This window comes from Chenopodium album, chromosome 27 (assembly GCF_948465745.1).
Source record: "Chenopodium album chromosome 27, dcCheAlbu1.1, whole genome shotgun sequence".
NCBI lineage: Eukaryota > Viridiplantae > Streptophyta > Magnoliopsida > Caryophyllales > Amaranthaceae > Chenopodium > Chenopodium album.
The window spans coordinates 27,085,994-27,110,505 of NC_137860.1; the positions used below are offsets into that span (position 1 = coordinate 27,085,994).

Genomic DNA, 24,512 nt, shown 5'->3' on the forward strand with positions numbered 1-24,512 from the left:
ATAACTATAGTTGTATTTCATAATTTATATAAAATATAATTTTAGCATGTGTCAGATGTATGCTTGAATGGCTGAATCTCTCAATTTTAATTCCTGGCTTAAAATTCAAATAACTTCAATTTGAAAATTCAAATAGTTAAAAAATAATTTCGAACAAGGGAGCACATTGCATGTAATTATACTATAGTACGAGTAATACATAGTCTAATGAGTATTCCCAACTTTTTCAAAAAAAAAAAAAAAAAAAAAAAGAGTATTCCCAACACTTATTGCTTTGAATATAAACATTCATTTCTTTTATATTAAAAGTGAGGAACTCTTTTGATGATCTAGTAAATGTTGCTTATTTCCGACCATATGTTTCATGAATTTCATAATTGCGTGGAATTGTCTCATATTTTTCAAGTAATTGATGTACAATTAGTTAGAAAAAAAGAAAAGAGAAAGTGATTTTGTTATACGTGACGGCATCATTCAAATTCATCTATCCTACAAACATGGCTCACCATCTTTGTATGTTTGATTTTTATAATAATAACTTAATTAAAATAACTTAATAAAATAACAAAAGTTTGGTAGTTTTATTCAAAAAACAAATAAATTAAATAGAGTTCACCTTTTCTAAGCATAGCAAGTTAATTATTGGATAATATCTAATTAAATTGAATTGGTCAACGTGTATGTGATTTTATTGGATTAGATTATCAATATCTTTATATGTTGTAATAAAATAATTGAGCACAAGCGGCTAGAAATATACAAATAATTATTTCCTGGACGAACATAAAACGAAAAATATTTAGTGTGAAGGATATACTATATGTTAAAAAAGAATATTGAAGTTGGTAAGTGAAAATAATATCAGTTCCTTTTACATGCCCCCGGTTTACAATAATTTTATTGTGCATCGAACATTTTTGCGAAAAGTGACCTTTTTACTTACAAAAGTGACCCTTTTTATTCATAAAAGTGACTTTTTTTTTTTATTTTTACAAAAGTAACGTTTTTTTTCACAAAAATGACTTTTTTTTTTTCTTCACAAAAGTGACCCTTTTTTTTTTCACAAAAGTGACTCTTTTTATCACAAAAGTGACCCTTTTTATCACAAAAGTAATTAAGTTACATATGCAAATTGCAAAACAGAGTATCAAAATCTCAGTATTTTTTTTTTGTTTGTTTTTTTCAAAAGTAACCCATATTTGGTTACTTTGATTCGAAATTTCTACTACTTTGATCTGTTATTATTGCTACTATTGTTACTTGATCTATTATGAAAGATAAACTATCAATTTGTATTCAATTTTTTCTTGTTAACGAGGCTCAAGCTCGCGGCAGTGGTGGCGGCGATGGTGGCTTCCGTAGTGGGTGAAAAATTAGATGAACATACATACCTTAAAATTGGTTGTAGAAGATAAATCATTGATCAAACAGGAAAATTATGTTACAAAATCAAGATAAAATCGAAAAAAAAGGAAATTGAAGAACAAAGGAGAGAGAAAGAGAGAAGAAGAAGTGCAGAGGAGAGAGAAGAAGAGCAGAAAAAAAGATCAAATAGAAACCAATGAGGAGAGAGAAAAATAGAAACTTACGTACTACTCTGTAAAACTTTCGCACGCTTAACACCGTCATTCGTTAAATTATTGTAAACCCGCTTTTTTTAAACTTTTGTCAAATAATATGGAGTTATGGATTCCACAAGATATGTTGGCATGGATTTATTTTTAATGTAAGGAAAAAAAAAGAACAATAGCCAATGTTGAGCTTTAACTATCCGCTTAAACTTTTGGTTAAGTTGGTTCTATAACATGGTATAAGCGCCTAGGCCTAGAGTATATAAATCAATTTTGAATTTCAACCATTTGCTTAAACTTATCTTTTAACAAAAAAAAAAACTTATCTTTTAATAAAAACTAACTAAAAATATATCTTTCAAAACGTATCTCAAAAGTCAAAACAAAACTTAATTCCACATATTAAATAATAAGCAGTAATTTCCAAAACTTTTACAAACAAATACACATCGACATAAACACAATACACTAATTTAATATCGAAATCACGACGAATTGCCTCATAAGTCATAAAACAATATAATGTTCCAAAACCTTGTACAATATGGTTAGTTGAAGGTGGAGTTGATGCACCTATTTAAGGGACAATACTACAACATGTCCACAAGTCATACCAACCTTTAATTAACAAGACGTGACTCCCTCCTTTTTTTATAGTGCCTTACACAATCCTTTTCTTTCCCTAATCCATTTCGTTTCAAATACAAGTCTACTTAATAAATTAAATTATACACTTGTATAGTTGTATTTATATTAATCCCAAATTCTTTTTCAATTGTACGGTGTTGCAAATTTTGTAATATTGCACAAAAATCAAATGCATCAAATTAGCAATATGTCTTGGGGTGTTAATGAATCATATCGTCCTCTTCCTTCTCTTTACTTTACTTTGTCTTCTATTTGGTTTGTTTCTTGTCTTTCCTGGGCTTTCCTCACCTGGCGAAACCGCCATCTTCAGGTCATTTTCTTGTTTTTTTCTTGGTTGCATTTTATTTTACGTGTTTGCCGTATGGTTGTCAATTTGGATGTTCGGGTTGGGTCATGTTTAATCGAGTCATGTCGGGTCAATTAGCTTTTTCGTTATGACAAAGCTATTTCGTGTTCAGGTTGGGTCATGTTTAATCGAACCATGTTGAGTTAGTTAGCTGTCAATTTGGGTGTTTGGGTTGGGTCATGAGCTCATTTTTAATCGAGTCATGTCGGGTCAATTAGGTCGTTAGTTATGTCATGTTAAGTCAGGTTAAGTCGGTTCAGTTTTTGATAGCTCTAGTTGGTGGGTTTGTTTTGGACTGACCCACTTAATTTTTTTCATTGACCGAAAATTATAAAGATTTTTAAACATGGAAAAAAAGATTTCAATATTGGTTTTTAGGAAGTTAATTAAAGTTCTAATTTTTTTTGCTGGTTAAATTGTATTTTTTTTTTTTTTTTTGGGAGTTATTGGTGAATTTGTTCTAAACGGAAAAATCATGCAATATGGATTGTTTTGAGTTTTGGGATAGAGTAGTTGAAGCTTAATTGATCATGTGGGTGAATTTTAATTTATAAAATTATATATATATATATATATATATATATATATTTTTTTTTTTTTTTTGCATGTTATTTAGTTTTTCTTTATTTCTCTGATTTTTGATTTTTGTTTGGATTATGATAATAACAGAATAATAATCTGCAATGGACGTTGGCATCAGTTCCATTAATTAAAACATTGCAGCTTATGCTATCCTTCCTCTTTTGGTATGTTTCAAAATTCAAAGTTTCAATCCTTTTCTTAATATTTTTATTCCATTTTATTTCCTGATTATAGTTTGCCCCAACATATTACTTTGATGATAATTATGATTATAATTTTATTTTCTGATTATATTTCTGGTTGAATAAATTTCTACATACAGATTATGAACATATATTGAATACATATATATACTATGTTACTCGGACTCGGGTACCCATGTCCGACACGGGTACGTGTCCAAGTGTCCGACTCGGCTATTTTGTGAAAAAATTCTATGATTTTCAACTAAAATGAAGTGTCCATGTGTCATACCCATGTCCGAGGGTCGAGGGTCCGACACGGGTACTTGAGGTAAAATGAAGAGTCCGAGTAACATAGTATATATAGACTCTAACTTTCTAAGGTAAAAAATTGAGCGCCTAAGCCTTTTCATTTGGTATAATAAGCAAGCAAATGTTAATATGTTTTCGGAACCGATGATTTACTGGACTAATGCATATACCATGGTGATTTGATATATGAATTAATGAATGTTATACTGTAGTTGTGAAATCGTTGCAACTAAAATGATTCCCAATTAAAGGAAGAAACTGATGTAAGTTATAAGAAGTTTGCATCTTCCTGGCCTACTCCTTGTGCTGAATTTGTATGCAGAAGACAGAAGTTGTTAAATTTACTGTGCTATATTATGAGCTAGAAACCACCACTTAGGCATGAGGCTCCTGCATAATGTGGAGAGTTTGATTAGATGTAAGGAGCTTTACACGCAACATGGATGCTACGAAGATTTTTTTATCTGAATCATTTTTGTATGACTGCAGTACTGTATTATTATTGATGATCACACATTTTAATTTATCTGAGTCATTTTTGTATATGCAGGTATTCTTGCTTTTATTCCGAAGTATGTTCCCTATGGATGTCCTTTGGGGTGTATGTAACCGGAGTCCTGTTTCAAACAGCTTCTTTTGTGTCCTTCCTGCTCATTGCTCATGGTTACTGCATCCTTTGCGAGCATCTATCATTATATGAAAGACGAACTACAGCTGCACTTGGGTGTATATTTTACCTGACTCTTGTTGGTTACAGAGCTTCTGTACCATATTTTACTGTAAGTTCATTATTTACAGCATCTTAATTTGCATTGTTTTTTTTTTTGAACGATTCTAGATAGGTTTTTTTAAACTACAATTTGATGATGAATTGTTGACTTGATGTGGTTCAGGCTCTTTTGCTGCTCAACTACTTCATTTCATTTTCGGTGATCTTCCACCACATATCTCAGAACTTGTTATCTCTGAGGGAGCAGCTTAGTGTTATAGAAGATGATGATGTTCGTGCTATGCATGATGCAGTGCGTTCAAAATATGTTATGTTCAAGTATGTGGCTGTAACTCTGTAGCTTCTTTTGTCCCTAAATAATAGGCCCCATCATCACCACAGTGATGTTTCATTCTTTGCATTTCTCAGTAAAGAGTGTATCATTATTTTCTATCATATAGCAATTCTGCCAGTAGTATGCTTTATTTAACTGGTTGCTGCTATGTTCTGCATTACAGGAAATTTCGGGTGGCAATGCAGCTTGTAGCTTTAGCAGAAGCAGCGGTATGCCTTCTTGACCCTGTTTTTTCTTGAACTTTGAAGTCTGTTTGCGTATGTGGAAATTAATTATATTGTCATTTCAGATATACATAAATGTGGACGATTCTCCAGAGACTTACTGGATCAGGCTGTTGGTTCGAGAATTGGCACAATACTGTATTTTCTTATACATAGGGTATGAATCAATTTAGCTTTCTTATCCTGCAAAAAGTGACATTTTGGTTCTCATTACAACTTAATGTTCGCAAAGGAAAATCTCACCAATGCTTTCTGCAGGTGGACATTCCGCTCACAAGATTTGGCTCCACGCTTTTCTGTTATACCAACAGAGAAGTCTCAAGGACTTGCAGTTCCTCCAATCTATACTGTTGTAAGCTCACTGCTACCAAACTAATTTTTAAATAGTTTGTATATCAGAAAAATTGTGGTCTTACAAATTTGATACATTTCACAACTATAGTTTGATATAAGTAAAGTGAAATTGACAAGACCTGGTACCATAAATCATATATTCAATCAAATTTTACAAGTTACTCCTAGAAAAATTGACATTTGACAATCCTAAGTTTCAGCCATCTCTGTACAGAAGTCTTACCTTATGATTATCCGAGAATAATCCCAAGTTTTTGTGGCATGCTACTTTCTCAAAATCGTCTACTTTCCCTATATATTCCACAATGGAACCACTTTGGTCTTAATGAAATTAAGTCTCCACAAAGACAGCAAGTAAGATAGCACTTTGGTCTTTATAGTAACAAGTCTCTAAATCTTTCTCTTCGCAGGTGATGGATGCTTCTACCTACAATGATTTTTGCGATCAGAAATGGCACATTGGAGTGGTGAGTACTTACTAATAATTACTGTTTACTTGCTCTAATTCATTCACATTGAAACGACGACTTCAACTTTTTTTTTGCTTTTCTGTTACTGAATTCTATCAACCATATCTTACCAATTTTATCGTTCTTTTGGTTTAGGCAACTTCTCTCCCCAATGGAAGAAGCGCCAAGAAATCTACTATGATTATAGTTCAACAACCCAAGTGTTAAGAGTCAAACTTTTAACCACAATTATTGCACAAGCAAAAGACAAGTGCTTTTGGTTTTTCTGAGACAAGCTCACCATTCTGATTCAACATTATGAAGCTGCTAACCTTCTTGCAGAACAATGCGTAATAAGTGAAGAACAACATATAAACCAAACACGAATCATACTTCTTTATATACTTTTAAGATTTGTATAGAACTATAGATATAGTGCAGTGTAAGTATAGGTAAATTAATAGGAGCACCAGCATAGTCAATTCTGATTCTTCTGAAAATCAGGAGGAATGTTGATTTTAAGGAGGTAGATAACATTTGATCATGTAGCCAATTTTGTCCATGTATTTTAAGTTCTGGATGAATTGTTCATAGACATAGTGTATTTATAAACCCTGAAGGTTGAAAGTTTGGAACCCAAGGACCAAGGTTTCACTTGAATGCTTTTTTCAGAAGTGATAAACAATAACTTTTCCTATAATTGGAGTTAATATATACTTATTATAAAGATCATTCTTAGAAATTTAGACTAAAAAGAATGGACTCTTGTTCTACTCTCTAAAAATGTACACATGTTTAATAGCTTTTAAGTTTAGTCATACATGTTTAATAGCTTTTAAGTTTAGTCAAAACATGACGAACTTTCTCTTTTAAGTGTTTGACATAGCTGGGAGGTGATACACTGATACATATTATTGACCATTACAACTCTTTAGTCTTTGGACACCAAAATCCAGAGTAAGAAAAATAAGTCAACTAAATAATCCTTATTAGAAACGACAATGGTTCAATTTAGGTCGATTACTATATTTATAAGGTTTTACAAATCTACTACTTCGTATTTGATTTCAAGACAAATCAATTTCAACTCATCTTGTTTCGGATATGCATCGGGCCAACTTCAATTTAGCTTGATTTCGATTCATCTAGTTCTTTCGCTCCGGACTAATCATGTGAGTCGGGTTTTCCAATTCAAGTCAATTTGGACCGGATTAGTTTGCCAAGCTTAAACCTTTTCAAAGAGAAAACCTAGCATTCCCCCTCCAAAGCAAGTTCAAAGTATAAAAATTAAAAAACAACCGTGGCTTGGGAAACAAGTAGCGAAGAAGCCAGAACTAATTGCTAATTAAGCAAATCACCTAACTAGCAACCCAAACTATAAAAACTCTTCATCTTTTTTTTCTTGACGATCGCCGGAATTTTTCAAGCTCATTGCCTACAATTCGCGCACCCACTTGGTAATTTTTATACTTTGTCTTCTTTCCCCCCCCCTTAATTTCTTCTTCTATTCTTTATGTTCTTATTTATCAATTTAAGTAATTACTAGCTTCGTACAATCCTTTTATTTTGTCAAATTCATTTGATTTTTTAAAATTTCTTATTCTGGGGTTTTATGTGTGAAGATTTTTAGTTTTAGAATTCTGATTGTTTTGCATTGATAACTATTAATTTCCTTTAATTAAGTCGATCATTCAATTGGGTATTTTTCAAATTCATTTGCTTTGGTTTAAAGTGTTGAAAGTTGCTGTCTTTTGTGGTAATTTGTAAATAGTGGCTTGCTTCTTGTATGAAAACTGGTTATTGTTGATGTTTCCGATGTAATTGATGGAAAAAAAAAATTAGATTTTGGAGTTTGAGTTGTATTTGAACATTACAATTAGAGTTGGTGTAGGATCAAATTGAGTTATTCTCGGTGGCAGATCAATGGGGAGATTAATTTCTGTTTTGGTGGATGATCAGGTTAGATTGGTTGATGTGGGATTGTAGTTTGGAAGAAATAGGGAGATGGTGGCATTGTTGATGCCGGTGCCGGTGCCGGTGCCGTGATGGTGCTGGTCTGTTGGATAGTGAGAATATAGGGAATAAGTTGGAGAAGATAGAGAGATTAAGCAAAACTTTGCCTAAAGTTTAGGTCCGAAATGTGGGTTTAACATTATTATTATGACTTAAGAGTCTTAGATATGTATTTGTAGTCTTGTAGATTCATTGGTAGTTAAAAATTAGAAGTGTCTTATTATTGTAAGTGGGATGATTGATTGCATGGTTTGAGTTGAAGGTGCTTATAAAAGCAACACTTCTTGAATTGTTGTTGCCTTGTTGGATTAAGGATTCTTTTTTTCCCATCACTTTTAGTTGACTGAAAAAGTTTTGGGCTGTTTGGTTGCAATTGTCATTTTGAATTAGCAAGTGTGCTAATGTTCATCACGGGGAAATTATAGGATAAATACATTCTGAGTTATCATTACGTTGTGTTGTGGTTCAATTCTTTGTTCATTTAATTTCCCCTGATTTAATTTCTTATTTTTATTATAATCAGTCCCTCGTTTGTAATTTTGTCACTGTTCATTGCAAGGAGTTTCAGACTAGAAGAAGGACGCGTTTTGACCGGTTGCAGAACAACAAGAGAATAAGATGAGCGCTGGTACGAACCACCTTGCTTTTCCTTTCCATGTTACTTGTTGATACAAGTTCTTTATTTTGCAATGGCTTAGTAACTTCTTTTGTTCTTAAAAATTCAGAGAGTTGAAATGATATCCTGATATATACTTCAGTTTCTTCTGATTTACCCTCTAGTCTCTTCAGTAGCATGTTATTTGTTTGCTTAAATTAGGGTACATTGAATGATATGAGATGCAGGTATTGTCGTTTTAATAAAAAAAATGCAGTGCTATGTGCTGGTTTTCCTTATAGGTGTTGGTCTTGCAAGGCATTTAGGTATCGATAAAAAATTTCTGGTAGTATGTGCTGGTTTTTAGTTTTGCTTTTTAGTGTTGGTAGAAAGGCTTGCACCATTTATATTTCAGAAGGAGCTGAAAGAAATTGACGGGGAATAAGATAACTAGAAATAGTTTCTGCATTGTATTTTTCAACTTGAAGATTCAACATGTCTTTTTTGTTTTTTTCCTTTTTCCCTCTAGCGGCGGGTGGAGATGCATTTCTCTTTTCTCTTATGGATGACAGTAATTGATGATGAAATTTTAAAATTAATTAGAGATAGGGAAATTGTAATGATACACTTCAATAATGTAATTTAAGATTCCGATCAATGTTCTGTTTTGCTAGGGTTAGTATGAATAGATTTTGATATGTTTGGATGATATAGAACGCTATGACAAGCCTATAAATGGGGGATAAGGGGATATAGACATTGGACTCTCAAGGTAAAGCTGTGTATGCATTGTGCATACGACTAATATAACTATATATATTTAAAGGATAAGATGGCTTAAAATTGAAATAAAATAAATTAATCCATTTCTTTTAGGAGGTTTTCTGACCTTGTTTTTCATTTTCTTTTCCTATTGTCAAAGAGAAAATATAGGAACCCAAGTTTGGAAGCTGGACAACAAATATGAGATTAACTCTTCTTCGGCCTACTCAGCTGTGATCCACTTGCCAAAATATAAGGAATGATCAATGATGATTAAAATTGAACTGGCATATGTCCACAGAGTTCCTCAGAAGAAAACAGTATCTTCAGAATTTGCATAATCAGCTTGTTTATCAGAATTTTAGTTTCCTGTTTTCTTGATTTGTTAGAAGTCAAAGCTCAATGAATGTCCAAAAACTTAATGACTCTTTGAATAGGCCCTGGTTCTTTTTCATTGTGATTTGAGATTAAGTGGAGCATGTGACCAGATCAAAGGTCAATTTGGAACTATTGTTCTGTAATTTTAGGATGCATTGGTATTTGGATGATCCTGATGTATATTGTTATGAACCTATGCAATAATATCAATTTATGTTATTGGAGAGTTTTCAATCCTCTCAAAACCTTATTGGGTGGGGAAGGGGGAAGAAGTTTTTCTATTTATGAAACAGTGCTAGTTGTTCTGCACAGGTGGTTCATTTGGTGGGTCAAGAGGTGCAAGACCAGTTCCTCCGGAAAAAGGAGTATTTCCTTTGGATCATGATCATGAATGCGACGTGGTACTTCCCTTTGATTGTCTGTTTCAAGCCTATTCACCTTAGAGCGCCTTGCTTTTCTATTTTTTGTACTCTTTATAATAGAGAGTTATCTTGTGTTGGCTTAATTAATTCATGATTGGGATGTAATTGCAGGAGAAAAAAGAGTATCTTAATTGTCTAAAAGTTGCTGGCCATAACTCAGGAAAATGTAGAGAGTTTTCAAAGAAATATTTGCAATGCCGAATGGAAAAGTAAGTTTCTTGTCTGCCTAGCCTTTTCTTTTCACCCCCCCCCCCTTCCTTTTCCTGTATCTGTGGTGATTGTTTTTGTTGAAATTTGCTGAGGAATGTAACTGGGGCTATGCAGGAACTTAATGGCAAAGCAAGAATTGTCTGAGCTTGGGTTTCGCAAAGAACAGGAAACAGAAAATGCTGAAGGAAAGCAGAACGACAAATAGATCAGTAATTGAGACTCATTGTTGCCAATTTTGAGGATGCATGTTGGCAGTCAAGTGATGTGGAAACCAATTCTTGGAAGTTCAGAAATTTACTATGACCAATCACTGGTGTATTTTTGCTCTATTACATAAGCAGGGTCATTGTTGAACCCCTCTGAGATAGTTTTGTTAGATCAATGCTTGTAGAAATTGATTCGAAAGGCTAAAACAAAACCATGTAATGTAACCTCTATTGCCAGAATAATGGATTTTATTTCTATTGTTGGGATACATCCAACATAACAATTTACTCGGATTAAACCCTTGAGATCCTTTAAGTTTTGACCCCTTCATCCAGTCTCATAGCTAACTGTATTCTTCCCTTGTTACTCTAAGTTGTGCGGGAGATTCTCACAGCCGAAGTTATTCTAACCTTCCCACCCAAAATTTGGAAAGTACAGTGTAAAAAAGACCGTTGTTGGCTTACCTACATGTGACTGATTTGAGTACTAATACAGTTGTACTTGTTAAATCCCTTCATACACCTTTTGTATTGTGGGAGCTTTCTGTCATTAACGAGGAAACCAGAAACCTTGGATTCTACGAGCATAATTATGCATTTGATTCTTCACAAGCAGAACTAATGAATACTTACATGTTTTGTTTCTTATTAGTTGATACAAATTGACTTTAACACCATTAACATAAGTTACTTGACTTGTTTGTGATTTGTACTCGAGAAATATAGTCATGTATATTAGATTCATCTCAAACTTTCAAGGCATATTGAAAATTGAAGGTATGTGTGATGTATGTTTTGAAAATTGAAGGTATTGATGTGTGATGTATGTTTTGAAAATTGAAGGTATTGATTTTCGAAATCATTTATTGATGAACGTGCCTAAAATAACATATCAACAAATATAAAACATCTTACGAAGGAGTAACAATCATCAATCATCACGGTGCAAAATTATGCAAGAAATCTCTGTATTGGTATCTCAAACTCCAAAAAAAAAGGCAATATAATTATTGGAAGATCTACATGAATTCGTTCTTTAAAAAATACACAAGTATTATAAACTGAAGCTAGCATCAAAAAAGTTCGAACAATAAAATATAGCTAACTGCACAACACACCCTCATCCTTTCTAAACTTACAAATTCTGCACAAAGACAAGGGATCCTTCTATCCCGCGCTTTTAAGATTGTCTTGCTCTTATGACTTCTACAACATGTCACAGTAAATTCTTGACAATATCAAGTTTATCTCACTGGAATTTTATCACGAAAAAATTTATCTGGATTCCAACATTGTTTTGTCTGAATGAATCCAGTAGTCTTCCCCTTAAATCAGTGAACTACAATACCCTCTTAGGATCACGCGCTTGTGTCAAATGATCCTGTCATATTATAAAGCAACACGCATTGATCAATTTGATACACAAAGATGACCAAATCTAAGTAAGGAAAATAAAACCACAAAACATTTAATTTCAAATGTGAAGCATAATGACAACAATTCTTGTAACAGTAAAAATCTTCAATCTCCATACAGGCTTTAAATTACCCACAGAACAACTAACGGAGCATAACAGAGAAAGGACATGTAGTATGTTACCAACAAACATAAAAATTCTATAATGAATGGTCTTGAAAATGTAACTGACAGGAGATATTAAGGCAGCCTAAAGAAGGCAACATGTTGAGCATAGAAGAAGTGTTAACCAAATTCGTAATAATAATTAATAAAAATAACTATTTCCTATGTTCTCTTTTAGTTGCAACATTTTTACATCCACGCCTGCCAATGCTTTTAACAACCCTTTCTCTAATTATAGTTGAGTAAAAAATATGTAAATGTGATATTGTGAATATAAATTGAGACGAAACTAACAAGATCTCACTATAATTTGCCCAACATATAAATCAACAAAGGTGGTCAAATGGGAGAACATGAATGATGCAATTTGCCTAACGTTGCTACTAAAAGAGAATGGAGGAAGTGCAATAAGTAAAATTGGAGCAGCCCTAGAATAAATTATTGGTAATTCTTTCATCCATTTTTTTATTTCAAAAGCCACACATTAAGGACTCAAAAAGATACAAGATTGTCGTCTTGTTGATAACTCAAAGATCAAAATTTTCATATTTGAACTCAAATCAGAGAACCTTATTAAAAAGTACCCCGTAGTATTGGATTGTAGTTGACAGATGTCCAAGTAATGACACTTAGTATCTATGATCTATACCTATGCCAGCCAGTTTTAAAATACCAACAGACTAGAGAACACTTGAGAGGACATTGTGTTGGTAGGCTGGGAAATGAAAAGGTCTACGTAAAGGCTACAACAATATCTTGCTACTGTTTCACTAGTCACAATATTTACTTCTCATATTTGTTCCCAAACTTCTGGCATTCAATTTAACAGCTATATATGGCTACGCAAATCATGCAACACTTATTAAAAACCTGTTCTGAAAAAAGTAGCTCAAAGAAATTAGACAGGGAGGGCTAAAAGGGTAACCTTAGTTTGGCTGGTTTTTAAGCCCTCTGTTCTAGTATTAGAATTTTCCAGAAGGCCCTAGGTCTTAGAGAGAGGCCTAAGAGAGTAGTTTTCTTGGTATAAAAGAAAATGGTAGTGGAACGAGTGAGCTTGTGCACTATTTCCACAAGTTCCTATTAAAAGGGTGTTTAACAATATTATTTGTGATAAAGAGGTGAATTTGCAGGTTTGACTCTTTTTTCATCCATCTCTGTTTTTTGGGAGATAAACCAAATGGCAGAATTTAAAATAAATGTTGGCATAATTACTCAACTCTTTCTTACCTCTCATCATCCAAATGGATGAAATCTGCTGATCTTCAGAGAATGAATAATGTAGAATAAACACACAAAATCTTCAAAAAGAGGTATACATAGAAACAGGCGGAAAAGGTAGAAACCAAAGCACAAGAAGAAAAAAATAATTATTGACGTATAAAAACAAAATAAAACTATTCTTACCGTGATGAAATCAAACGCTTTTGTCTCTTCTTTCGGAGCATTCATTGTGACAGTAGGTGCTTGAGTAGGCATGTTTGCGTTGAATATATCAGGAAGAGCGGAAGCATCTCCTCCCAATGTTCCAGCCAGATTACCACCAGCAAGATTATTGGGATTCATGTTGCCTATAGACTGCAAGTTGGCCATAGCTGCCATAAACTGCTGCTGAGCAAGGAACCCACTCATGGCACCATAATTAACTTGAGCTGCAGGATAAAACTGATTATATAACATTCCAGGAGGCATATTGTATGGGATAGATCCCATAGGAAGGGTATTTGCATTAGTGGTAGCTTTCAGGGGATCAAACCCACTGCTAAGAGTATCATTTAGCCCTTGGGAAGCAGGATTCAAATTTGAACCGGGAAATGCTGATTCAGCAAATGCTGTGGGGTACATTGTTTTCTCATTTGTCACTGAGCCATTTCCACTAATGGATAAGCCTGCCATTAGGTTGTTAACGTCGTCTGTGTGACTCCCTTGTGTATGCAGAGGTTCTGAGGACCCAAATATATCAAAAAGATCAGGACCACCATTCCTTGGTGCTTCAACAGTACTAGAAGTTTCTCCAACAGTCATCCCAGCAAAGAGGTCGCTTCCCTGGTCTTTGTCCTCACCCGTATGAAAAGAGACATCAGCAAATGGATCATCATCAGTTCTTAGATCACTCTTACTCAAATCATTGCCTGTACTATCCCCAAATAAATCATCAATTATGAGAGAGGATGACAATGGCTTGCTTGCAACAAATTGCTCATCTTGGCTTTCCTTGGGCTCTTCTCCAAGCAAATCACCATACCCCGTATCTATCAGGTCAGGCATCTCAACCACTGTTCTCTCGACTTTTGTAGGCTTTTCTGAAGAGTTTCCAGTCTGCTCTCCACCAATGAGACTTAAGACCTATAATATCACGAATTTTAACAGACATCAAATGTATGAATATTGAATGTATAAATTTCAGAACATTAATTTGAAACATACTGAAAAAAAAGGAGTATATCAAAGATAAGCTTATTTATGCTTTAGGTGTTTCGTTGATATGTTCTGTTATCAAACTTCCAGGTGACATAATAAGTTTTTGGACAGTCCAAACTCCAATGCAAAGGAAACCCAATTGTAAATTCCAAAATATTATGGAAATTCTAGTTTTAAACCAATAAGAACCATTTAACACAATGACAATCGAATATCAATATGCACAAGAACCCCTTGCTCTAGCTAAATTCCAAGGTAAAAGCGACAGCAATATCCCTAGATAAAAAAAACACCCATTAAGAGAACTTGGTTCAGCTGATCTGGATATTGAGCATTACTTGAGCGGAAAATATGAGCTTTTTTTCCTTAATTTCTCTTCTCTTAATCACGTGCCAATGATATGGTAGATCAGGTATTTAACAAGGATGAAATAAGGCTGGGTCTTTAATGATAGTTGCAATAAAATCCAAGTGAATGAGAAGTTGAGAACTCAAGTTGGAGAGAAAATGATGATTTTTGGAAATGAGTCTAGCAGAGGTCAAGTATGATATCCAAGTGGTACAAGAAGATCCTAATCCCTATATTTTCTCAAGGAACAGAAAGAGAGAGAGAGAGAGAGAGAGAGAGAGAGAGAGAGACAAGTCAACAAAAGGCCTACTATCATCTGTGTCTCCCTTAACTTTAGACCCAAGACTTGTACTGCATAGGAAATAGATGTGAGCTAAAGATACAGTAAAATTTTACTGAAAAAATACCAAATTACGGCAGAAAGTGACAAAACATGCACCAAGCCACAAAGAGGTTATTCATTATCCACCTATGCCAAATTCTGTGAGGGTCAGTATGGACACAATCATCTCATTAGAAAATCTGGATAGGCACATACAAACTGTTTGGAAATCCATATCAAAATATGTTTCGGAATTGTGTGAATACTATGCAGTCATTAGAATGGCTGAAGGGCCATCACTAAGAATTTCAAATTCTCTTCAAACAGCTGTCGTTTCCCAATCCCAATTCTCTCAATGTACAACTTTAAGTCTAATCCCACAACTTCAATCTCTACCATTTCTTTACACCATTGATGGGAAGATGGTCATCCATGATGGAGCTTTCTTCCCTCTCTAACTGCTCCTTACTTCATTAAACCTCTCATTTTTTTCCTTCTTTCTATTACTCTAACCTATTAAAATTTTCAGAATCCACCGTTGATGGGCTATTTTTCAAACATTAATCTTGTCATTCACCCATCACCTTCAACCCTGCTTCTTTCTCATTTTCCTCAAACAATTTGTTTTCTATTGCTCAAGCGGCAATAGCATGTCAACATCCAACTCAGTACATGTTCTCTTAAAATTGCTTAATGTTCCCCCTCTGAATTTCTAATTATTTATCAAATGCTGGATGTTTCCCCATTTTAGAATTGCTTACACTAAAGTAAAGAATAACTCCAAATTTACAATGAATCCTAGGGAGTTCCATTAATCAATGGTAATATGCAATAATTGTCTTGCGTGCTTAACAATGCTCAATATGGCCATCTGGAATGTAAAGATGATAACATTGTCCCTTGATATAATTCAAGATCCAGTAGCATCCACATAACCAACCAAGTGGAAAAAAAAAAACGAACACTTGTTGCCAGTAAAAAAAAAAACTAATGCTCCTGGCAAGCCTGCAAGCTCGATAAAGTACTTTATGGTTAACACTCATACACATAATTGAAGTTTGTAATCTATTTATTTCACAAAAATTATATACTCCCTCTTTCCCATAATACTTTTGACACTAATCATGACAAAGTTTTAGACAATAAGTTGTTGTATGGCTATCGATTGTTATTTGATCTAAAAAAAGTATATTTGATTATTGAATAAGTGAGGGCGTGGCAATTTTTTTTTTAGTAGCAGGAAGAGAGATTTTCAAAAATTAGTGGGATCATTTCTAAAATGGAAGTGTAAGGACTTTAAAAAGTATTCTAGAACAGAAGAAAAAGGAAAGTGCAAAGTGTATTCTGGGACAGGAGTAATACCTAAACTATGTAGAACAGATTAGAGAGCAAGAACAAGAACGATAACAGGAACGAGAATGGGAAAACAGCAAAGCCAGGAAACAAGGAATCATTGAATATAATAAAACACAAAAGTTGTTGCCCATAGCCCATAAATGAACACTACGATTATACCCATTGCCTCTGGCCCAGTGGTGATTTTTTATATAGAATCTCAATGATTCAGTATTCATATAAAGGCTAGACTGTCTAAAGACTCTACTACCTCAGAGAGCAATGTTGTCAGATGGGCTAGGCAAGGGGCATAGAGTCTGAGAGGGAGAAATTTCTAGTGAAATACTTAGCTCAAATCTAAGCTTCATGTTGCCTTGAGCCAAAAGCAGATTGGAAATTATGAAAAGCCGAAACATTTCAACTTCCAGGCAGCACTTTAGATGCAGTTTGTTCCAGTGATGAGTACATCAAAGCATTTACACTATACCTTTTCAGCAAAGCCAAAGACGTCTTGTGCTTCAAAAATCACATGAACTCGTAAAAAATTAAGTCAAAGAATTATCTAATGGGTAATGGACTAAAAAAGTAACAAGGATTGTTAGGGGGGGAAATAATAAACAGACAAGTTCATCCACTTGTGGAGACACTCGATAGGGTGAACTGTTGTAACGAGATTGCATAATATATCTAATGAACAAGGACAATGATCTTCTCTAATTTTGCATTTGGGGTTTTTCTAAATCGCCATTAATGATAAGACAAACAGCAATAACGTTAAAAGCAAAAATCTCGAGTCAAGCAAAAAAGATAGCTAATAATTTGGAAATTTAAAGACTTACTCTGTTTGCCTTCTCTCTCAATGACGATTGAGGGGACTCGGAACATTTGATTACCAAATCTACGTGTTCAGTAAAGTAATAGGCAATAATAGCAAAATGCTCATCATCTTTTTTTCTCAAAATTGCTTCAAGGACACAAACTGCTTTCATTCGAACCTGAAAAAGATAGTAAAACCCATCAAAAATAATGTCTCAGAGATCAAAGCATAAATCTACCCTTCACCATTCAAAATCAGCCCATTGTCTTTTAGTAATACACAAATTCATCCGTCTTTGAGTAATAAAAGAAAAAATTGACAGCTAGATGAATCAAGAGTCTGGTTTACAGTGTTTGGCAATAGCATAATTAATTATAGGTAGTATTATGATGTCAAGACGGCATAAACATCACATAACAGAACATAATCATCAGATTCGGCAGGCCACTTAATGCATCTTATAACTAAGGGTAAAAGGAAACTGTCTCCCAGCAAATTCTAAAAAAAGCTTCATATTCCTACCTTAGCTCCTCCCCCAAACCCAACAAAAAATAATATATAGAAAGGAGGATGCGCAGAGCCATGTCAACAGCTCAACATACTGATGGTTTGGTTAGCCCTGATCAACAGGTCATTAAAAAATACAGAGTGTGTCATTTTTAACCAAATCAAGATACATACTTTACAAAAAATTAATTTTTGTAAAAAAAAATGTAAACCGAGAACATGAAAATAAAGAAAATACCTGCCAATTAGGAGACTGAAGTTTTGATTCAAGTGCTCGACTTAAAGCCAATGCATCCATTTTAGAGGCCTCAACCAAGAAAGCTTGCAAAGCATCACGTGTAGGCTGTAGCCGCACACCACCGGATGTCACAATTGTCTCTAGAAGCCTCTCTTCTCGTGTCTTACTCTCACCATAACTTGAATTAGAATCCACATTGGTTGCTTCTGAGGTAACAGTCCTTGAATCTTGTCCCCACGGTCCAGACGTCGCATTCCTTGAAATAGACGAACTACTCTGACCACCACCATGATAGCTCATTTTATCATACCTGTCTGAGTGGTCCGATTCAACGGTCAATGATCTATTCAGTGTCGGACCCCTATAACTGCCAGTATCATTCTTTTTGAACGACTGAGAGTGCGCCTGAGCCAAGGAACTCAGTCCTTGCTTTAACGAAGCACTTCCAATACCAACCACCTCACTAATAAATGACTTCTTCTCTTCTGGTGGCATCACATAATTCGTATTCCCAAAACCTTCCATCCTCTTATGAGTTACCTCACTCGCAGCAGCTGGTTTGTTGTCATCTGTCGAAAATATGGCCGAAAGAGCATCTTGAGCTGTTTCCCTCACAGCTTTGTTCAAAGCATCCCCTTTCAAAGGATCAGGTTTCCCCTTATAATGAAGTAGCTGTTTCACAGCCACTGCATGCCTTTGCATTTCTCTCCTGAATTCTGCACCTGACTTCCCAACTGAATACTTTATCAACCTTAAAGCCTATAAATAACATCAATAACAGATAGAATTACCATCACCAAATAGCAATACACCCGAATCAACCAAACACTATCTCATTCATGACATTATATCATTAATTCTAACTCTAATTGGACCTTACTTCATGATCCCTTTGTTCAAAACTAATCACCAAAATCGTATCGTGGACAAAAACAGCAGAATCAAAACAAAACAAAGGTTCAACACAAATCATGAACTTAACACAAACAATTTCACATAACTAGATCTACCTAAATGCCAATAAAACAAAAATTGATGCATAAATCATACCTTCTGTTTAACAATAGGGTTCTTGTGATCAAGCCTTTTTAACACAAATTCAGAGACTTCCTTCACTATACCAGAAGAAGAAGATCTTAGAAGCTCACAAATCTCTTCCAATTTGTAAACAGGTGTAACCTTATCTTCATCAGAAGTAGCAGCATCAATCATCCGAGACCTCCAGTATGATTCCACTGCTCTTCTGCTCGTATCCATCTTCTTCTTCTCCTTATATAATTCCTCAATCAACCCTAAAAACACCAAATTAACAAGAAAAATCCAAAATTTTCAAATACCCAGTTCGAATTTTGACTTAAATATCTCAAAATCGACGAACCCACAAAGAAAAAAAGATTGAAATTGGTTAAAATTTCTTATTTTGGGAAGAAAAGAGTGATGAGATTAGGGGGAAGAGAGAGAAATTGATGATACCCAGAAAAATTGGAGATTGACCCAAGTGTAGAAATAGGGAGAATTGAATGAAAAATGATTTGATTAAGGTGATCTTGAATTGTGATGGAATTGGTTGAAAATATGAACGATAGGAAAGCGAGGAGAGAGAAAATTTGCAGGGAAAGAAAGCGGAGGAGTTGGGGTAAGGTGGTACGGTGGTTGACGTTTTTGGAGGTTTTCCACTCAGCTGGGTTCCTGCGAAATCAATGCAATTCAACCATACGTACTCCCTCGATAAAAGTAAACAAACCAACACAAATTAGATGAATGGCAATTTGGTGTAATTTATCAATGTGGCAACAATTAGTAAAAGAATTTACCAACATACCCTTACACCGTCGACAAACACTCGTCTGACCACTAATATAAACGATCCAAAGTTGACCCGATCCGAAAAGACCTGAAGTGGTCGGCTTATGGTTGTTAACTTGTTATTGATGAGCCTTCTATTTAGCTAAGCTATGATAATATTTGTTACTTAATGATTGTTAATCTCAACTTTGTTTCCAATATATAATTTACAGAGGTTTTCAATGTGGCATGCCACATGATGCGATAGGGGTTACTTGTATTATGAAGTTACTTGTATGGGTTACTTGTAGGGTGTTACTTGTATTCTGTTGTTACTTGTATTATGATGTTACTTGTATTATGAGTAATTTTTATAAGTAACCCTAGACCCAAACCCCCATACCAAACTAGTAACACCCTACAAGGCTACAAGTAACCCCTGACCAAACCAGTAACACCCTACAAGGCTACAAGTAACCCATGCCCAAACCAGTAACACCCATACAAGTACCTTAGAATACAAGTATCACCTACAAGTAACCCCTGACAACACCAGTAACACCCTACAAGTAACCCCTGACATTACCAGTAACACCCTACAAGTAACCCCTGTTGCACCATGTGGCCAGCCGCATACAAAATTTATTTATGATGTTTGTTAAATTGAGAAGGTTTTGTTGCATCTTGCATTTATTTGTGGAGGTAGTCTTTAATAATAGATTAAATATTTAAGGAAATTTTGTCAGAGAACACCTTATAAAACCAAATTATTGTGAAAAAAACACCTTATAAAATTTTTCTTGTTAAACCACACCTAATACTAGATTTTTTTTTTTTTTGCAAGAACACACCTTAAGAATGAAGGTTTTAGGGGGATTGACTCGAAAGGTCACGTGCCGACACCCTTCCTTTCTTTTCCCCCCTTTTTTCTCCAATTACTTTCTCTCTCCTCAAGACCACAAAACCACAACCTAGCCAACCCAGCCGCCAACACTGACATCACCGCCTAGCCAACCCAACCGCCGACACCACCACCCACCAACCTAGCCGCCATCACCAACCACCCAAATCATTCTAAATCCACCAAGTACACCAAACATCACCCTCCAAAACAACTAAACCCATGCCATGAAAAACTATCCAAACAAACCCTAAGCATCTCCATAAACACCTCTAACCACCTCATAAACAACCTCAAACATCTTGACAAGAATCCTTAACACCCTAAAACAAAATAATAGAGAGAAAAGAGGGTTGGCAGTTGCAGGCGTCGTTGGAAGTGCGCCTACGTTAAGCATGTTGTGAATATGCGTGGCACTCATAGGAAGTGGGAATTGACATATACGATTAGGTACAACGATTAGGGACAAGGAAAGTAGAGAGCCGCCAACAACTTTTTAAGGAACTTGTAAACTGCTCACGGGTCATAAAAGGCAACCACGAATAAAGGGACAACGAAAGACAACAACGATTAACCCGTGAAGGGTACACCCCATTCATAATCCATGAGATTACTAACTCCATATTGTTTGGAACCACGAAAGGAGGATCAAGGATGATGGTACGAAGTGGTCATGGAGTCACATTCGCCCGTATTGGCCTCTACTCGATTCTTATTGTGAAAAATATTCCCGCAATCTCAAAGGCATGCAAACAAAGATTCAATTTGCTCCAAACTATTATTATGCTAAATTGGTTGAATATTAATGCAACATATAATTCTAAAATATTAGTGATCACTTGATTAAAATAACAAGATTAAAGGAACCTAAACCGGTTGTCCAAATTATATTATTAGTCGTGATTTTCAATTACATATTCCCTTTAACATGCAATATGGTGATCATAATATCAATAGAATATACATTAATATTGGAAGCAATTCAACAATAATAGTGTTAGTCAAATCAAGTAATAACCCTAATCATGATACTAGCAAAAGGCATATAAATAAGAGTAATTAAGTGATTAATTACTCACTTTCCGCGTTTCCTTGAATTGCTTCATCATGAATAAATTGATGGTAACTTCAATAAAATTATAAATCAAATTGAAATAATTAAATTAAATAAAAAGTAGAGTTGATTTGGTCCAAACCCTCAGCTAATTGTACCTTTCACGCGTTGGTTTAAGGACGGAACCTCGGGTCAAGTATGAACTCCTTGGAGTGCTTAAGGGAAGTATTATGGAAGAATATCGTGGCTAGTGTTTAGGCTAAAGAGGAAGAAGAGAATGATTTTTGGTGTAGAAGAGAGAATGATTTGATGCCCATCAACTGCAGATTTCAGGTCTGTATTTATAGAGGAGACGAATAGGGGGATGCACGATACCATAAAAAGATAAAACCCTAATTTGGGAACCGTGACACGGTGTTGGGCACTGTGACATGGTCAAGTCCACCGTGGCACGGTCAGGTACACCGTATCGCGGTCAAAAAATGTGTTCAGATATAAAGTCGTGTGAGAAAACGCGGAAAAAACACGGAAAGAGCACCGTGGGTGTCATGGTATATGTACCGCGACACAGTAAAAATTGTCGTGTCATGGTAGAAATTGCCGTGACACGTCAGGTTTTGCCGCGACGCGGCATTTTAACTGTTGCGCGGTAATTCCAGTTTTCTACGCGTTTTTAAAACTATGATAACTTTTGATTCGTAACTCGGAATAAAGCATATAATATCACTGGAAAGCTTATCAAGTATAATTTCTAACCCAACTAAAATCAGGTCAAATTCATTTGTAGATTTTAAGATATTGCCGATTTAGTAGAAGGGTGTCGGTTTTGGGCCGAGTTTAGTGTTTTGCTCATATATCTTCTTTGTTTTAAATTGGAATTGGGCTTATGATATACCGTTGGAACGAAAGCTTATTGAAAGGCCTATCCAACCAAATAATAATTGGATCAAAATTATATAGACACGAATTCTCTCGGTTTTGTGATGCGGATACGAAAAGTGGAAAGTAAGTTATGGTGTGGGGAAATGGGCTAAGAATTGGGTTGGTTTACGAAATGTATTGAATGGAAATATAGATTAAGCACTCCAAAGATTAAATACTCAACCCGACCAATAATGGCGGTGAAAGATTGTTCATCATCGGGTTTGGTTTTGGGGATACATTTGTAGGTGTCTACATTAGTGGTTTTTTCCCCTTTCATACCTCCAATTACCCTAAACTAAGGTAAATAAAAAAACGACGAAATTAACAATCAATTTCATTAATTTTAACAACTTACCTACCTCAAAATTAGGTTAATTAAGGTTCTTTGCAGCAATTTGAGCAAAAAATGGAGTTTACCCCTTCAGTTGATATAATTCGAAGGTTCATTGCTAAGAAGAAAATAGGAGAGAGAAAGTCTAATTAGACGGGAAAGGGGAATAAAAGAAAGGAAGGGATTTTTTCAAGTGGCTGGTGATGGCGGCTAGGTTGGTGGGTGGTGGTGTCGGCGGTTGGGTTGTCTAGGCGGTCGATGTCGGCGGTTGGGTTGTCTAGGCGGCCGGTGTCGGCAGCTAGGTTGTGGTTTGGTGGTTTTGAGAGGAGAGAAAGTAATTGGAGAAAACAGGGGGAAAAAAGAAAGAATGGGTGTCGGCACATGACCTTCACGTGATGGTCAACATTGGGAAACCGAGTCAATCCCGCTAACACCGCCCTAATGTGTGTTCTCGCAAAAAAATTCTGGTTTAAGGTGTGTTTTAACAAAATAAAAAATCTATATAAGGAGTTTTTCACAACAAAAGGGTTATAAAAATGTGTTATTTGACAAATTTTCCAATATTTAAATGGTAATGTATAGAGTGAGATAATATCGTTGGTTGTTATTAAATTTCATCATATAAATGTGGGAAGAATCTTGAATGTTAAGTTTAAGGATGATCTTCTGCTTGAATGATTATAGCTTTGTGGGTTAATCTCTAATTTTGTTATTCCAAGCATAACTCAAAGGATGTAAGTGTTATAATATTGCCCTTTTGTGTGTTAAGTATTTAATCTTGTGAATTTTTTGTCGAAATCAAAATCAGTGTACCTGTTATGATGTTGAATTGTTTGTGTGTCATCCATGGGAAGAACTAGGAGACAATTGATTGAGCAAACAATTGGATTTTCTTAGCAATGTAGATTTGAGTTTTATTCAATCATGGCAAAAATTGACTTGGAACAACGAGGCTTTGTTTTCTGCGTGTGTGCATTGTGTTGTCTTACTCATTTGTCAATGCTTGAGAGCAATGTTGGTATTGTGAACCTTTGAAAGAGAATGAATTTCATGGGGTACTTTTGCAGTTCATTTATTGAGTATCTATCATACAATTGAATGATCGTTAGTTTTTTTTAAAATTTACACTAGTTCATTGTCTTTAGTTATCGGTTGATTCATTTACTATCGTAGTTTCCAAAGTCATTATCTTTGAATCAGTTCTTGTAGTGTGTATCTTTGATCGTTGTCTGAATTTAGTTGCTTTCGTTTGATTGTGTTATCACAACAATATTGGATCTTTATCAATTGTTTTGCATGTGTGTTTACTTAGGATGTATTTTGATTTTCTTTCTTGTTTTCTTATACTGTAACAATTTGCACAATAAATTGCAATAATCGTATGCTGTAATTATGAATGTGACTTTAAAATTTTAAATGCAATATCAGTGTCTTACGGCTACCTAAATATCTCTCCAGTTGTTGATTTCACACATCTATGTTGTGTCTTGCTGTGGCTACACTAAATGTTAAGTGTTTCTCTTGCTCACACTGCTACTCAAAAGATGTTTGTTTTTGCATTGAGTGACTGATTTTTTTGTATTGTAGAAAGATAATATGGTGGTTAAGCGTCCTAATTTTATACATAAGCTTC

General features: G+C 34.8%; 3 protein-coding genes across 3 annotated transcripts; 2 read left to right on the forward strand and 1 right to left on the reverse strand.

The window, feature by feature from the left end:
* The first annotated feature begins 2,069 nt into the window (after positions 1-2,069).
* Positions 2,070-6,268, forward strand: LOC145621463 (uncharacterized). Its single transcript, XM_081676192.1, has 9 exons — positions 2,070-2,529; positions 3,235-3,311; positions 4,192-4,420; positions 4,535-4,689; positions 4,869-4,914; positions 4,995-5,086; positions 5,188-5,281; positions 5,694-5,750; positions 5,889-6,268. The coding sequence occupies exons 1-9, from the start codon at positions 2,389-2,391 to the stop codon at positions 5,958-5,960; spliced, it is 963 nt and encodes a 320-aa protein (XP_081532318.1). The 5' UTR covers positions 2,070-2,388; the 3' UTR covers positions 5,961-6,268.
* A 902-nt stretch (positions 6,269-7,170) lies between these two features.
* Positions 7,171-10,513, forward strand: LOC145620788 (cytochrome c oxidase assembly protein COX19-like). Its single transcript, XM_081675498.1, has 5 exons — positions 7,171-7,189; positions 8,314-8,373; positions 9,793-9,881; positions 10,014-10,111; positions 10,227-10,513. Exons 2-5 carry the CDS (start codon positions 8,364-8,366, stop codon positions 10,315-10,317), a joined length of 288 nt encoding a protein of 95 aa, XP_081531624.1. The 5' UTR covers positions 7,171-7,189; positions 8,314-8,363; the 3' UTR covers positions 10,318-10,513.
* A 790-nt stretch (positions 10,514-11,303) lies between these two features.
* On the reverse strand, positions 11,304-19,617 carry LOC145621536 (protein MODIFIED TRANSPORT TO THE VACUOLE 1-like). The gene is made up of 6 exons (XM_081676267.1): positions 19,358-19,617; positions 18,935-19,176; positions 17,885-18,643; positions 17,162-17,317; positions 13,304-14,242; positions 11,304-11,699 (listed from the first exon to the last, which is right to left on the reverse strand). Exons 2-6 carry the CDS (start codon positions 19,139-19,141, stop codon positions 11,658-11,660), a joined length of 2,103 nt encoding a protein of 700 aa, XP_081532393.1. The 5' UTR covers positions 19,142-19,176; positions 19,358-19,617; the 3' UTR covers positions 11,304-11,657.
* Positions 19,618-24,512: the final 4,895 nt, after the last annotated feature.